Genomic DNA, 18166 nt, shown 5'->3' with positions numbered 1-18166 from the left:
TAAATGTATTTATTTTGTATATTTAGATGACATTTATAAGAGGAGACATTACTATGTACCTCAAATTTTAGACTTTGTTGCTTGGTCAGCTTAAGATAAACAGGAATTCAGCATAGCCACAAACATTTATTGGCAGGAAGTTGTACAAAACCAAACTCTATATTTGTTGGTTACTTCCATTTTCCCATCTGAGCTAATGTGTGAGGTTACAGCGTTTAACTAAATGACACCTTGATGATCAGTTTGACCTCACGTTACATGTCCAGGACATTTGACAAAATTACAGTGGAAAAAATTCACTTATTGTAGCAGAGCCTAAATAACAAGCTGTTACTGCAGAAATATCATGCAATTAAACAGTGTAGTGAAACCGCTGCCCAAATCCAAGGAAAGAATAAGGGGGGCAATACAAACAATAGATAGTTTCAAGAAAGAACAGTGAGACTGAGGGAGGCAGAAAGAGTTCATTGAGAGAACGCATCTGCAGCACATAAGGCCTTGCCTTAACTCAATTCAATCTATGCCACTACTCACATACCATACGCATGTTTTTATTAATATGACAGTTCTTTGGAAAAACTATTATCCTTGACTCTTTCGCAGTAGGCTTTTTAAATTGGCCTAAAAGCTGTGTGGACAATTTATGCTGGCAGGAATATCACTGCAGTGGTTTTAAGACTTGGATGTTACTCACTGTGCAGGGAATTGTTATACTGAGCCCAAATGCCATTTATAACAGTGATCTAAGGAGTCTGTGATATCTTGGTGCAAGCTAACACCCAAGTATGACATGAAAGTTCATCAGTAGACAACTTGCACACATACAGAGGTGAGGATTAGAGCTTGCACATTTGGTTTCCTGTCTGTCTGAATGTGAGAGGTGATAAAAAAGACAGATAAAGCTCTTCACACATATGAAATGTATACATGAAATGTATGTATTGTAAGTGTCAAGTGCTGCAATTTGTAAGTAAACTATATGTGTGCCATGAAATGTTGAATAAAATATTATCATTATTTTTATTATTAGTAGTAGTAATAGTAGTAGTTTTATTATTATATAGTATTGTAATTATTTAAAAGATGCACGTCAAATCTGGTGAGCTTGATTTTGTGACTTTAGGCCAGCAGTTTGCGCATGAAAGCATTTTGCAACATTTAGAGAACTTTTTGTGCATAAATGGCATATCATGAATTAATGTTAGATGCTATGTAAACAAGTGCATTGTATGCGTTATGTGTTATGTGTTATGTGTTAAATTGCATTTATCAGAAGTTTAAAACTATAATTATGGAGAGAAATTTATTTTTAGCATTACAAGTAACACTTTGCATGTCCTTCACTGCATATGGCATGCCTCTATTAACATTTTGACACTAGCTGATTTCCTCTTTGCACCTGATGACCACAAGTACAGCTGCTTGTAAACACTCTTAACTCCTAACTGAGCTTTCACATCAATCTCTGTTATATCACCCCTGTCTTGACCTGTGTTTCCATCATGTTGAATTATTTCACTTGTCAAAAATCCTCCCTTAGGAGGACTGAAGGTGGGGCTTCTCAGTCAGTTTCCTGAACTCCATGTGCGTGCTGGCTGTTTTCATGGCTCCCTCACTTATCATCACTAAATACTAATCTGAGAAACAATATGAGGTGATACAGGGAGGGTAGTGGGAGGAGAACTGCGAGGCGTTCACTCATAGAGGATATCCTGTAGACTTCTTTAATGGAACATGGTGAACTGGGTCCTTGAGTTCCTAACTCTGGGTTCATGCGTGTTTGTGGAAGGGGTGGGGGTTTTGGGCATGTGTGTGTTTTAGGGTGAGGGTATATAAGGATCTGGGTGGATACAGCAGATTCTCATGTGAAAAGATGGAAAGACTCAAAAAGAGACTGAAGTTACAGTCTGTGAGCTCATCTACCATTAAAGCTCACATACCGTTAAATTGAAGGCCAATTTAAAATTAACATTTAACATTATGAGTACATACTGTAATGAATCACAGCCCTTGCCTTGACCCATTCATGTTAACAAATACAAGCAGGTTTTAATCTACTTGTTCCCTAAGGGAGTGTACCAATAGGTCAAAAACTATCAAAGCCAGTTGTAACTATCCCACTTGTAATCCTCAACTCCAACTACTGAATCAGTGCTTTTATGGATGTCAGTTTGATGCTAAACATGCCACACAAATACTGCAATTATAGTGTCATCTCAGCAGACAGGACACCAATTTTCTTCCTGTTTAATTGGCAGAACATCAAACAACATGACACAACTATTTCTTTCATTTCCAGACTGAATCCTTTGTTTTTCTTTTCCTTTGTTGTATTTTAACGGCAGTGTGTCACCAATTAGCCATTACAACAAGTCAATGTGGTAACCATACGGCATTGTCATGGCAGATGAAATGTCATATTGAACATATTATCTTGATCAGGCTCTGGAAAAGGAAAGAAGGAGGCACTCCGAGTCAAGATGGAGGTGCTGCAGATGCACCCACAATCGAGAGGTTGAAAATGCCATCTATGTACTGCCACCTGACGGACGTTTTTCCTTGCCGCCGTCGTCCAGTGCTTGCTCATGGTGGGAACTGTCTCTGTAAATAATGTTATAAGGAGTTCGGTCTAGACCCGCTCTATTTGAAAAGTGTCCTGAGATAACTTCTGTTATGAATTGGCGCTATACAAATAAAATGTAATTGAATTGAAATCAAAACAAACTCTGAAGGGATCAGGGGTGGATGGGGTGAGGGCAATGGCTGTAGTCAAGACAACAGGTCCAAATAGAACTACACAGCACAAATTGAAAACTAGGAAGTAGCTCAGCCCATGCAGCACTTCCTCAATTGAGAGGAAGGGAAGTGATGCCTAACAGTGGCGTTTTCTTGGTGGAAAAGAAATGCTTCGCCACCTCAGCTCTCCACTACACGGTCCTCGCCCCCACTGGAGTCAGTCTTTACTAATTTCCTCCACCTCCCAAGAAAAAAAAATCCTCCGTCTGCAAAATATGAATCATCCACATGGAACATTTCACAGAACTTAGGGAAATGGTGGCTGCACTAAAGAAGACAAGATGACACTGCAACACTGCCACCAAGTGGTAATATAAATGAGTGCCTGGTGGTTCTGTATGCATCATACGGCTCGCTGAGCTCAGCCACCTTATTAACGGCCGAATTAAAGGCTAATTTGGAGAGTGTCGCTCAGCTTGATGTCCAGCCTTAATCACTCAAAGATGCTAGATTAGTCTCATCCTCTCAGTGCAGACTGAACACATATGGGTCTGAACAGAAGTTCCACTGAATCTCCATTAGCGCTAAACAAACCACACATTAACATCAATAAAGAATAATTGATTAAAGGAAACAAGAAGGATATCTGTTGAGACGTAACCGTGCCAGAAGCTACTGAGTAGGACAGAGCTATAACACCACAGAAGCAGGACAGTATACAGACTCTAACACATGCTAAACATTCCTCAAAAGAGTCTGCTGTCTGTCGAATACCAAATCATATTAGCTGATAATAGCTCTGCTTCCACTCCCCGGTAACTTAAAATTAACCATCTGTGTCAGTCAGAATTAATCTGACAACTTCTTAAGCTTAAAGTCCAAATCATGTGGTGATGGCATGAAGGTTTAACTCCATCTCTTTATTGTCGAATATCAGTTGTGTATGTGGGTCAGCTGGAAGTCAGTATCCAACCCCAATGTTGCCAATTACAGCACAGCAGCCTCTTTGCACTGGAAGATTACGTTTCATGAATCTGGTCATCTTTGACAGCCCATCACGCAAGGTTTACACTCTGTTGCTCTGCATATGGTAGCTATTCAGAAATAGTGTGTACACTTCACAGTGAGCTTAGCTGTGGCTGTCCATTTGATGAGGATAAGAGAATTAATGTCTGAAAAGTCGGTTCGTGGCTAAGACAACATATAAGAGAAACGAATCAGGGAGGTAAAGTTGACATGCAGACACACAGACAGACAGAGGACTCTAAACGACTGCTCCAAAGTAAAGCAATCACAGCCAGTGTGGCTTCTAGCTGATTGCTGCCACTGCTAAGAAGCTGCTTCCCTTGCAGTCTAACAAAGAAACGTCTGAGAAGAAAGTCCCTCCTTAGAAAAACCATCTGAGTGTTTAAGTATTGAAATAAGTTTGAAAAAGCCACAACTTACCGGCTATTCTGTCTCGCTCCATAACTCAACGGCTACCTCAAATAGCCACATGTAACCTCTCCTTTTTCTCTCCTCTCCCTCCTTCCCTTCCCTTTTTTCTTCATGAAGACTTCCCCTTTCTCCTGACTTAGTCACCCTGTCCCCCTCTTTTAACCCTCCCTCTCTCCTCCCTCCTTTTCCTCCCTTCTGTCTCCCTTGCTCTTACTTCCTCCAAATTTTAATGTCTTCAGTCTGTCAGGATAACAAGTGAACGGAGCAGACGTCCGCAGCCATGTGCTAGTCATATGGAGTCCCTCTTTCTCTCTTTCTCTTGCTTTCTTTGCTTTCTCTCTCATGGCTCCCACACACACACAATATGATGCAGGCTTTTAGCCCAGATACTTACAAGCTGACACTTTTTAATTTTTTATCCCTTTTCTCCAATGGTTTCCATTATTCCCTTCATACTAAATCTCTTTCTCTTTCTATTCTCCCTTGAACAAAAACATGCTGCCCTGACACTGAAGCTGTATTGTGTCTTTGAAACAGATCTGTAGCCCTTTGACCCAAAGGTCCTAATCTGAAAATAAACTTGGTCCGTTTATTACAGAGAAAAACTCCAGCAGTCCACTAGGACATCCTGCACTATACCAACAACACACACTCCTAACATGTCATCATCACCACTCTAATAGCACTATCAGGATGTAGAAACCATAAAGCCATCATCCAAACCACTGATGAAGGGCTCTAAGTGGACTGTAAGTACTCTCAACAATGCTTGTCTAAAGAAACTTCAGTCCAGGGTCCTCATGTATGAAGTGCTCCTCAATGAGGCTTGTTTACAACCAGCTTATAATCAGTGTTACAAGATTGCCGCCAAAAAGCTTGTTGACCTTCTGTGCATCAACTGAGTGTCTCTCATCCTCAGCATATAACTGGACACCTGATATCTTGTAAATCGTGTTACTCACAGTCTGAATGCATTATTATTCAGTGGGAATTTATGTCTGCGGCAAAAAACCACTGCCGTTTCTGGAAAAGCACACACACACGTCATTATTTGGCTCCTTTGCTTGCAGCTCGACAAGGTAAGGGGTCATTTAGCAAGCCGTCGTCTTGGTGACAAACTCCCAATAAAATACAACATGCATACACCCAACTTTTTTTTGTGAGTCAGGAAGAGAAGAAGAAGGCACAGCTCAACAGATCACTTCCTCTTCCTTTTTCTTACAGGGAACATCCCCCCTCAACCCATGTCTTCTAGACATACACTTGGCAACAACACTTGCTTTAGCTGGAAGTATAAATATGGCCTGAAACAAACACCCACATGCATGTACTTCAGGGGAACTCTAAGTATTTCTGTATTGTAATGTATAGTTTGTTTCTGCTTGTGTGTTTCAGAACTTGTAAGAGGAAAAATCCTGAAATAATCTTACTTCTGTAACATTTTACAATATATATTTATAATATGAACACAAATGGTAGATGGGTGGAGCATCTTGAGTGATACCGGGCCACTTTACACACATACACACAAAGACATACACACACAGCTCCCACTCCCCTGCGGTCCTTGGGGCCTTTTCTGACATCCATAATAGAGAAGTGAGGAGAAGCAGAGCAGAGGAGGCTGATTAGAGATATTCAAGTGTAACTGCACTGTGAGTAGATTTAGCCCCAGCAAGGCCCTGTGACTAATTCTAGAGATCAGTGTAAAAACAGTATTTATATGTGATTTATCTATATCCATTTAAAGTTTTTTGTTGGCATTTTGCTATTTTAGTGTGCAGGTCAAAATGTAGTTATATTGATGTAATTCCATTTAAAAAACGTGTAATTACATATTGTAAAGTTAATTGCCATCATGGTTCCGTTTATATTTACATTTGTATACATTAATATATATTTATGAAGTCTTTGAGTTAGGGCACCTCATAGTCATTTATTTTAATGGGCTAAGAGAGATAACAAAACTGCTCATGAGTGTTTTCCATTTGTCTGGTCAGTCCTCTGCATGTGATGGTCTGTTGTCTATATTTTCTATTTTTTTCTTTAATAAAATCAGATGCCTTGTTTTACATTTGTGCAAGAATGCACCTGAAGTATAACCATGTGCAGACCAAAACCTAGATTCTGATGTGTGTAAGTGATAAATTAAACCAGAAATCAGAACAAAACCAGATACATTCTAAATGAGCCTTTTGGGGCCGAATCCATATGGAAAGCAGAATGTTGGTGCTATGACAAAAGTGTTGTTTTAAAATAAAAGAGACATGTCTCTTTTGGCTGCTGGCTCTTGCTGTCTCATGGTCATTTTCCAGACTTAAAAGGCTGCAGTTAATCACAGGGTCAGGGTCAGAAAAACACACATGTGCTTATGCATTTGTTGACTCACTCTCATATGCATAATACACAAACTGATGTTCCAGCTGACACATGAACACATGTGTTATAGTAAAGTTTGTCCTCTCTTCCTTTGTTTTTTGTTTTTTTATGGGATGCAAACACATAGTCAAAGCACACACACACACACACACACACACACACACACACACAAAAAAAAACCCCCAAAAAAACCCATTAATTTGGATGATGTTGATGACTTGGATTGAGGATAGGGAACCTACTTACAAAATGGTATTCAAGATTCAAGATTCAATTTATTATATTTATTATATACTTACTTATATATAATTTATATAATTTATTATACTTACAAAGTGGTATGGCAAGGTTTATTACCAGCAACATAAAAACACATGTATTTATTCTGTGACATTTTATTATTTTATTTACTTAATTATTATTAATTTTCCTAATAATATCACACCACCCCCTTTGGGGGAAAACAAACCATCCATGTGTCCCTTGATGGTCATTTGCTCCAGTGCTCTGAAGCATTATTTAAAGTGACACTGACCTTTCATTTTATTTATTTAAACATTTTTTAATTAGAACATACACCTCAATGTAGCTCATACAGTTAAATATTATTATTACAACTATTTTGTGTTTGCAATTCAGTGAGTAAACCTAAGAGAATTATGCTCATATCACCTTACAGCTGCTACGTGTAAATAACGCTTCTTGCTAACAATTTTTTTTTTTATTTATTTGTTTCCCACCCAAAGTACCAACATTTTTTCAATGACTACTTTTCACAAAAACTTTACTTGCTTTCTATGGTCCAAAAAGACAGACCGATTCAGACAAAGACTGAGAGGGCCTCTCTCACTCTTTCACCACCTTCCCTCTCCATCATCTCAACCTGCTGGCAAGATACAGCCTGACCCTCCCACCACACACACAAACAAGCACACGCTCAAACTCACACAAATGCATGAACACTTGAAAACCACTCAAAACCAGACACACACAAACGTAAAGGGTTATCCGAGCAGATTCCTCTCGCATGACCGTACACCCTGTAAACACACAACACTCTCTCTCACACACACATACACCCACACACACACACACACACACACACACACACATACACATACACTCAGTCTCTCTTTTTCTTTGACATACATACACATATACCAAACATACAGCCTATATTTGCACCCGATGAGGCAGATGGTCATGAGGCACAGACGGGCACGTGCGCTCGTTCACTCAAGCGAGGCAAACACACACACACACACACACACACACACACACACATAGATCCAAAAAAAAAAGAAAGAAAAAAAGCTGTGTATCACACATTGACTAAGGGTGGATGGTGAGCCTTGGGGTGCACATTAATGTAAGCCGTCACTTCAGAGCACGACCTATGGCCAAACGCGTGACTCAAACATGCTAAATTTAGTTATATAACAGTCAAGCAAAAACCTCACCAGCATGGCAGCCAACACTAAAGGGATGCCTGCAGGGCAGCGATGCACAATGAAGGAAAAAGAACAGTGGGGAGAAGATAAAAGATAAAAGGAGAAGAGGAGGAGCGAGCAAGGGAAAGTAATGAAAGAGGTAAATGAAGGGGAAGAAGAAAGGAGAGAAGGTGAGGAAGGAGATGAGGAAGAGGAGCTGAAGCCGCTTGTGTCTTCAGGGGTGAAAAACACATGTGAGGGGGATATACTTATACACACAAACTAATGTGGAATTATATACGTGTGCCTTAAGTGTGTCTTTTTTTTTTTCTGGTGCCGCCTCCTACTTTTAACAAACAAAAGCAGCCCGAGCTGACCAATCACAGTCCTTATTGTCATCATAGCCCTGATGTATTACATTTTTAAAGGAAGTGCACATTAGCTTCAACATAGTCTTCTGTATAGCTATGGGGTCTAGATGCAAAAGCTCTGTTTCTACATTCATAACTCCTTATTAAAAATCTGGCTTCAAGTATACAGACATGCACCTATCAAAACACAAAAAGTTAAGATGCAAACATATGTATATGTGACACTCTTAAAGAGCATGCTTAACTATACACACACACTGCACACTCTCTGTATTCCCTCAAGTTCCAAAAGACCTCCTTTCTCCAGTCATAACAGAAGAGGTCCAAGAATCACGTCTGCAAATAGGAGGTGGTAGAGAACGAAAAAGAGAAAACTGTGTGATGTGGTGCTGATAGCCACAGTCTGATGACCTCACCAGAGTGCTACGCGGCACTGATCTTCCCTGTGCCTCGTCTCCATCATACCCACACACAAGCACAGAGAGAGAGAGAGAGAGAGAGAAAGAGGAGCTGTCCTCCTCACTTGTGTCCCCTGCTGCTGCTGCTGCTGCTGCTGCTGCTGCTGCTGTTTCAGCCTACACAACCAACCTGGGGCATGTACAGGAACGACACAACTCTTCACATCACTCATCTACACAAGCCAAATTTAAAACCCTGTGCTCTCATGCAAACCATGAGGAAATATATTTTTATAAATACAAACAGCTCCCATCGCTTGTTTGGAAAAGATTTCACGTTTCATTTTCTAAGTGCTATTCTACTTAATTAGGGGAAATACCAAATTATGAGCAAATCTGAAAATTATCATCTGAGTGATCTGTAAGAGCTACAATGATGATGGTTCTCAGTGTTTTTCTACAATAACAGCTGTGAGATTACATTTCAAATTCATTTTTGACAAGCAATCCTCCTAAACACAATTTACCATCCAGACTAAGCCCAGTTATTCAAAACACTGTAAGACAGTAAGTACACATCATTAGAGCACTCTGGGAATGAGAAGATCTGACTGTGTTTCTATTTTCCAATCAGACTTCTCAGCCTGGCTTGATGGCATCCACATGGCCCCACCAAGAATTCCTAGCGAATCTGACCTGAGTGTAGAAAAGAGAAATGGACGAGAGAGCTGGTCTGCTGTGGTTCTTATAAACTATATAACTTATATAAACTTATATATACTGAATGACTCAGTGTGTTTTTCTTTTTTATATTGCAAATTGAATTGCAAATTCAAACATGCAATGCATCTTAGGAAAAAAAATACATAATAATAATAATAATAATAATCACTTCCAGACACATAGGCATAATACAATGTAAACAAAGATAAAGGCAAACAGGGCGTTTATTTAAAAAAAGGCTATCCTATAGAAGTGAGTTTTTAGCAATCCTTTAAAATAAATCACAGCATCAGCACATCTGATGGAATGGGGAAAGGCTATTCCAAAGTTTAGGAGCTACAGCTGAAAAAGCAGTCGCCTCTAGATTTTAAATGTGTATGTGGGACAGATGGAAGGTATTGGTTAGAAGATCAGAGTGGCCGGGAGCAGGAATAAGCGGTCAATAAGTCTTCATATGCCATGCAAGGCCTTGTTTGTGATTGATACAATTTAATTGTTAGTTACTGTTAGTTGACAACCTAGCTGCCACATTCTGCACTAACTGAAGAAGGGCAAGAGAGGACTGAAAAATGTAAAGAAAAGTGTAGAAGGAGTGAGAAAGTGAGAAAAGATTAGGTTATGTACTAAAAGTCTGATGTTTTTGGCTGATAATATGGGTATATATCTCAGCTGAAAGAAACAAGACTGAACATGGTCAATTGTTGGTCAAAGAAATAACCAAGATTCTTGGTGGAAGTCGTAATGTTGGGTGCAAGGGGGCCTATACAGTGAGCGACCGCCTAAGAAAAACGAGAGAAAAAAGAGTTGAGATAGATAAGATTTTAAAGACATCCATGTTGTAACAAAAGCTAGCCAGTCCTGAAGGGTGGTCAGGGTATTGAGGTTATTAGGTTTAACTGAGATCGCTCAGTCTGCTTGTCATTCACTAGTATGGTATTTCTGTGCAGATTCAGAACTGCTGACCTGCTGGGTTAAGTGAACAAAGTGGGCCTGGATTCAATAAAAGGTATGAGTGATTGTCTGAGAATTGTAAACATATCATTTATATGCAATTTATAAATCTATGCCAGGAGACCCTCTTTGGAGATTCCCATGTACTCACTGGATATATCTGGTTTCTGGTAAAATCTTAAAAACATCATAAAATAGCAATAAATATGTAGATACTGCTGATGTGGCCAGGGAAAGGGAAGTTTGGGGTCCTCTGCTGGACTTGCTACGCCCACAACCCGATCCTGGATAAGCGGATGAAGATGAGATGAGATGGATGCCAAAATGGTGGCTATTCAATTTCTTATTTCCTAGTTTCTGGGTTTACTTCCTGGCTAAGCTGCCCACTGAACATATAGTGTTTCTCCCACTGGGCCTGACTGCGAGGTTCCACTCATCCCATTGGACAAGACCCATAGACTAGATGACATTATGATGAAGTCACACATTTTTTTAATGCTTTTCGCGGCCCAAGGAAAGTTTTACAAATATAAAACCATGGGTCATAAAAATAGAAAGAGGCATATTTGGCCTTGTTTGCAGCTCGAGATGTCCTGTCAACAGTTGTCTCATTTATAATGGTGGTCTATGGGGACCAGAGGGGCTATTTTTCACATATTGCAAGTGGCTACTTTGACAATTGGAAGCAATGCTGAGAGGTGGCACTGTATCCAGTTCCTATAATACATTCATGGACTACTTAAACACAGCTTTAAGCTAAATGTTAATGACAATGCTAACATGCTAATGTTTAGTAGGTATAATGTTTACAATACCGCCTTATTTTAGCAAGTTAGCATGCTAATATTTGCTAATTAGTAATAAACACCATCAGCTGAAGCTGATGGGAATGTCAGTTTTGAAGGTCAATCAAAAATCGGACCTGCTGAAAAGTTTTGGAAAAATTCATGGCAATCCCTCCTACAGATATTATAGTCTGGACCAAAGTGGTGGACCGACAGACCAATATCGCCATTCCTTCAGCATGGCTAAAAATACAACATCTAAAATGAGGCAGGACCGAAATGTCCTCCAGCACTATGAATAATCCACTGAAAAATGAAAAATCCACACAGAAACAGTGACCTCCGTAATTACTAACAGACTATCACAAATTCTCAACCACTGAAGATGTTTCACAGTTCATAAAATTGGTAGTCAAAACAAAGCACAAATCTCATGGCCAAAGTCATTACTGATGTTGACTCAGCAACTGGCACGACTAGTCAGCCCTGAGATGCACTCGACCAATCGCCTGCAAGAACCAGAAAAAATAATGACAATAACCAATACATGACCCTGTTGCTCATGACACACACAGAGCACACATATGCAAAAAAGCTCACACATTATGTCCAGTCAAATCCAGCTCACCAAAAAGCCCTCCCTTTATAATATACATATATAACTCATGTAGGCTCCTCTCTTCCAGCTCTCTGACAATTTGAATCCCACTTTCAGGTCATTTGGACTGTCAAAGGCTGTAAAACTGCTTGTAGTGCAGTCTGTCTGTCCCAGCATGGCTGTGGTAACACTGCTGGCTATTTCCTCCTCACCATAAGGTAATCATTAGATGTGAGAGGGAGCTGGCAGCAGGCTTCATAAAATGGGATATCCTCAAAGTTCCAGATCCCTTGCAGTAAAGAAGAGGTCTGTTGTAGCAATTGATAAGTAGTGCACACTATGTGGATATTGCAGATAGGGTAGAAGCCACTGTGGAAGCCTCAGCAGCCTTCATCCTTTCTGCAGGATTTTTGCAAAAACTCCATTTGTGGTTTTGAGTGGCACTGATGCAAGGATAAAAAACGCCTGGCTTCACAAATCCATATGAAATGAGTTAAACTGGAACAATAACTGTCTGTCAGCAGCGCCAAGTGTTTGCTACAGTGTGTAATATACCTCATTGTGCTTTGTACTATTACACTCCACACTGCAGATTAGGTAATTGAGTAAAGGTAAGCTTAGACAGAGTATGGATGAGAGGAGCAAAGCTATGTGATTTGGCTGATTATCATAAGGCACAGAACCCAGTCACATCAGCCCGAGGCCTGCTGCTTTCACCTCCATCTCTGCAAATTAGCCTGAACTGATGGAGGGATGATGCTGGAGAAAGTAAGAGAAGGGAGAACGAAAAGAGAGTTCCTGTGGTTCCCTGTGGCTTCAGACCTCTGTAATCAGCATGCCAAGCTCCTGATGTCTAAATCCACAACTCGGACCCAGACAGTCTACACACACACTCTATACACACTCATAGGCGTGCACGCAGACAAACACACAAAAAGAGCGGGCTCCTGACACATGAGCTCTGCAGAGATCTCTGTTCATGTGGAGTTTGGCGACGGAGCACATCCCAAATAAATGCAAGGAGACTGAGTGTTACACCGAGCCATTACGCAATCGGCATGTATAACTCATTAGCATTTGAGTTTTCTGATTTCCCAATTAGATTAATGAGAATTTAAAAAAAAATCTTGGTAGGGCTGAATTAACACTGTAAACTGATCTCTAGAATTCAAATCTCTGTAAAAGTATGAGTGGTTTTGATTTTAGTGAACATCATCGGATTTACTGTAATACTAATAGGGATAAGGTAATCTCCATTTCTTTTGCTTTTTTCACTTTCACACATGCACACATAAGTCAGAAAATATAAATGTTAATGTCATTCCCTGGACTACATAAAATAATCTCAACATACAAATGCAAAGTGACAGTGATGCTCTCATTATGATCAGCCCATGCTTTACTCGTGGCATCTGCTTGTAACATCAGGTGTTTCTTTAATGAACATGCGGCAAAATCATTCACGATTGACTGGCTGCTCATCACGATAAGCAGCAGTGACATGGCCCGTTTTTCATCCTCATGTTATTCACAGGGGGGGCTTTGTTAATCTGAAACGTCACCATCTACCATGTCTATTTATAACCAAAGTCTGACATCGTGGCAGATGATGTCATACTTTCGTTTGTGTGTGCACAAACGCGAGGCTATACAGGACTATTCAGCAGGGAGAGAGGTCTCCTGCATGTACACATTCATTGTTGAAGCGCGGGTCAGCGAGCTCCAAGCTAAGTTTAATCAGTTAGGAATTACAGCTGTGAAGATGAATTGAGATAAAACCATGAGAGACAGAAGAAAAACCCACGTGTCACTTCCTGCAGTGGGAGGGAAAGGATTAGGCTAATAGCTGAGGGAAAGTTTATATAAGGGGGAAAAAGTTCAGTTCTTTCGATGAGAGAAACTTTTGTTGAATAACCGATATGTGAGGCAGCCCTTGGGGACTGAGATGGTGAGCTTTTGTACTTGGCACTTAGGATAGAAGACTGATAAAGGTAGTTTAATACTCATGGAGGCTTTCAGGCAAGGGTTTTAATGTGATAAGGATTATATGAACCGGAGAGCTTGGCAGCTTGACTCTTAGGTAGTGAATTAAACTAATGCTCACCGATGAATAGCAAAGTAATAAAGACAGCTTTATTATCACAGGGACTAGTAGTGAATGTGGTGGCAGTCCGGGCCAATATATGACTCAGACTGAAGGGAATCTAGCTCAGCTGTCACTGAAGAGCCATTGTTGGAGTGAAATAAAGAGCTGTATTGACTCCCCTCATCTGTTGGTTCTCTATGGGACCTACTGGTGTGGTGTAGTGGGAGGATGGATGACATGATGGATGCTACACCTCAAAGTGTCATGGCATTTTTAAGAAAGTAGGTGGACCCAACGGCACTGTAGCCAGTCCCCAAAAATCATCTAAGCTTAATTTCACAGTACATCAACGGACTGAATTTTATGTTGAGCTGGCTGTGAAAACAAATCTCTCTCTGGGATAACAAAGACTAAATCTAGCAAATGAATGTCAATGCTAATCTGTGTATGACCTTTGTGAGTTAAGTGCTTAATCCATTACACAATTATTCCAGCGATAGAAATTGATTGACTACTATTTTAATGATCAATTAATGACTTATCAAGTTTAATTCATTAAGAATAAATGGCAAAAATGTGCTCACTAAACTTCTCCAATGTGGGAAGTTTCTGTCTTTCTCATATTTATATCAATATATAATAGTTTGTATAGTTTAGTTCGAAAAAAAATATTTTAAAATTTTCCTCTAGATTTCTAGAGTCCTTATTGATTATAGTGACATTTGAGTTTGGATGCAGATAGAACCTGCGTTATTAAAGTGACTAAATCCCATCCCTAGTCCAACGTGTCATAACAAAATTTAGTCTGCACATGTCACCCACTACAGCTAATCCTGCAGGCTAAATCCTTGCCATCACCCACTCCAGTGTGCACAGAATTGAGATGTTGAGTCATTGCAATAGTTAGTGACTAAGGTCATCTATTTGTAAAATTGTCAGAGATGAGAATGTTTCCCCAAGACATCCAGCATTGTGGTAGTCAGTGTATGTTCTATATTAAGTCTAGAGTACTCGAGTGAGGATGTTTGTTAATGAAATGTCGACAGCCAAAGTCATCTTTACTGGCACCACATCTGCCAATTCCATTCACACAATTGAATATCAAGACTTCCCTGAGTTTTTAATCAAAATTTCTATCAAACATGAAAAGTCCAACAAATCCAGCCCCCAGCAAATGTTCAACACAAATGAGTTTATTCAAGCTGAGGACGAGCCTGTTTTTTAAAAAAATGACCCAACCATGAGAATATATAGCACAGCTGACTGGGATCTCTCATGCGTAGGAAGATTGAAAAGAAAAAACGGGGGAGGAAAAAAGAAACAGTGCATTTACTCCGCTGATCTCTCTGTTCATTCAGGGTCACATTACAACATGGGTACATCCAGTTCATTAAGCTCAACAAGCTCCGGGTCTCACTGGACTTGCCTAAATGGGAGCCAACATACTTTTGCTAGTGATCTAAGGGACAACACAATGCTGCCAGAGCGACTGGGGAAAACATAGATCTAATTCGCTCTTCCCAAAAAGAGATTTAAAACATTTATAAAAAACAGAGCATTGAAGTTGTAATTGCATGTGGTTTTGGACACCGTTATTGAGGACATGAAATATGTTACAGCAACATGAAAGAGTATTTCACACCAAGGTTCTGCAATTCTGTGTACTGACAATTTTAGTAAATGATAGCTGCTTGATTACACATCTGAACAATTTCAAACATCTGCTTTCTCCGACATTATCACAATGAGACAGCCTACTGAAACTACAACTTCAGAAACTCAGAAGAAAAGAAGAACTAAAAAGGCACCCTACTAAAAGCATCTTTTTGAAACTGCTAATTGGGTTCTCTCTCCGTTCAGCTATGAAATCATCCAGCCTGACAGATAATTTGACACCTTCTGGTCAAGATGCTGCATGGAGAAACTGCTGGAACCTCTACAAGCTTTAAGATGAGGAGGACAGAGTGTGGATGCCCGGTCTCCTGGTTTGTCTTTGCCTAAAGATCTGAGAACCAGTCAACCTAATGATCAAAGCGTATTAAGACTTCAGGGTTGAAATACTCACTAAACAGTGATTTGCTCTTCCAATCCTCCTGCAAAGTACCTTGCATCTGGACACTGCCAGCTTCCTGAGCAGTCTGACCACCTACTAAGCTACCAATCCACCTCTGGCAAAACGCAACAGCTAATAGTAGAGGGCATTTGTGTAGTAGTGCTGTGTCGGTGCAGGTGCAGGGGTGAGGATCTCCAGAGACAGTTAGTGATTCCTTAAACAGACCAGTCCCTAACCTCTAATGACCTTTCCCACATTTCTATTCCTCAGCACTGATTCCACAAGGCTCCAGACTACTGCTGTTTGTGATAGTTGCTATGCACTTGGTTAATACACTGATAATCTGGATTTTCTGACAATGTACAGTCCGGTCACAGAAATTCACTGTGGACCATGTGTACTGTAATAGCACAGACAGAGGCTTGAGATTTAAACTTAATTTACTTGTGAATTAAAGGTAAAAGCATTCAAGTCTCAGGTTTTGACCTGGGAGAAGTCATCAAGGAGTTCGGTCTAGACCTGCTCTATTTGAAAAGTGTCCTGAGATAACTTCTGTTATGAATTGGCGCTATACAAATAAAATTGAATTGAATTGAATTGAATCAAGTAAAAAACATTGTTGACACAACTTTGAAAATGTATCGTGCCATGTTATTGGTCATCATTCAGAAAAAACCCAAATCTTGCCACCTACTTGCAATTTGCTTATCAAGATTTAACTTGGATATTTCTCCAACGGCTTAAAAACACATGGAGATATCATGAATGAACGAAATAATGAGCATGACACATTTTCTTCAAACTCAGTGTTAAATGTGTGTCCTGTTTGCAACACAAGTCTCTGCAGCATCAGATTGTGCCACATTTCTGAGTCTGTTTAATCTAGAGTGCTTTATTTTTCTCCCCAGAGCCCATCCTGTGTTCCTAAATGTTGAGAGAGGGCGAACGCACAGATGGGGCCGGAGAAAAGCCAGACATGTGTTGTATAACACATACACACATTCACACACTATATTGTGTCAAGAATGCACAGTGCAGATGCAAACATGAGCCAGCATACACAAAAGAATGTACACTGACATCACGAGCAAGCAAAAATGTCTAAAATGTTTGTTAAAGCCAGCACAAACACATGCGCAGCTTTATGAGCCAATGAAGAGAACACTGCCAGCAGGAGCCAGTGCATCCGCACATGAGGTCAGGCTGGGAAGGACAGATGATGATGCACGTCAGACTTTAATAGCCAGGGGACCCCAAGGTGCTCCCCTGGGTGCTGTACACATAACCACGACACAAACTCACCCAAAGCAACAGAGGAGGGCGTACGCAAAGTGAAAGAGTCTGAGAAGTTGGAAATGAATAAAAAAAGACTGAAGATAAACAGAAATAAAGTTTAAAGAGAACATTCAGCAGTGTTTTTTTTTATAAAAGAAAGAGTCTTCCATGCAATGGTTCTCAAACTGTGGTCCGTGGACTAACATTGGTCTGAGAGTGGATTGTATGGAGTCCCAAGCAAAAGGAGGAATAGAATATTTGAACTTTTATCAAATTTATTGGAAGTTGAAACAACAAGAAAAGAAAAAGGGTTTGCCGTTTTGATTGATCGTAACTATTTGTGGTGATCCTAGTTTGATTATTGATTGACTTAGAAGACTTCAAACCAACTTCTTTAAACCTAAAACTAAAAGAATACTCAGAGGGGACAAAAACCTCTTCAATTTGGTGGGATAACGGCATTATATACTGAAATATATTGAAAATATATTGTGTGACATAAATTGTTTGTCATATTCAGATATAGCTTGTGTAATATGACTTTGACATGCAAAAACACCGGAAGGATTTATAGATCATACTTCAATAGGTCACATACTTTTTAAAGCATAATCCATACTTATATTACTTATTCCACTTATTGTTGTGATATCTGACTGAGTAAGTTAAAATGGTAAAGTATCTATTTTATCACCATATTAAGTGCATACTTTTCTGAAACATTTGTACCTGAATTTGGAGTCTTCTTCATACTGGGTTTGAAGCTGGTCCACTTCTCTCAGTCCTCGGTACAGAAGCAGCGCTTTGGTCCTCAGAGGAAAGCGACCGTCTCACGCGGTCCGGACGTTTAAAAAAACTGGAGTTGACTTTGTTGTGTCGGTTTCGTCGCTGCACTTGTTCTTATGGAGCTCGCTCACCAGTGCGTGATGACTCTGAGGACTGCA

At 39.9% G+C, this 18166-nt stretch overlaps 1 protein-coding gene across 2 annotated transcripts in view; it reads right to left on the bottom strand.

Moving 5' to 3' along the window:
- Positions 1–18166, bottom strand: part of LOC127354340 (septin-9) — a 74883-nt gene extending 56717 nt beyond the window's left edge. The window contains exon 1 of one of the 2 annotated variants that reach the window (XM_051384213.1): positions 17952–18166. In XM_051384213.1, coding sequence (XP_051240173.1) covers positions 17952–17973 — 22 coding nt within the window. In that variant the 5' untranslated portion in view covers positions 17974–18166. Of the gene's footprint in view, positions 1–4182; positions 4318–17951 lie in introns of those variants that run through there. The other variant, XM_051384212.1, reaches the window with a different exon arrangement.

This window comes from Dicentrarchus labrax, unplaced genomic scaffold (genome assembly GCF_905237075.1).
Source record: "Dicentrarchus labrax unplaced genomic scaffold, dlabrax2021, whole genome shotgun sequence".
NCBI classification, from domain to species: Eukaryota; Metazoa; Chordata; class Actinopteri; family Moronidae; genus Dicentrarchus; species Dicentrarchus labrax.
Note: the sequence above shows the minus strand (reverse complement) of the source record. Positions and strands in the feature narration are given on the sequence as shown.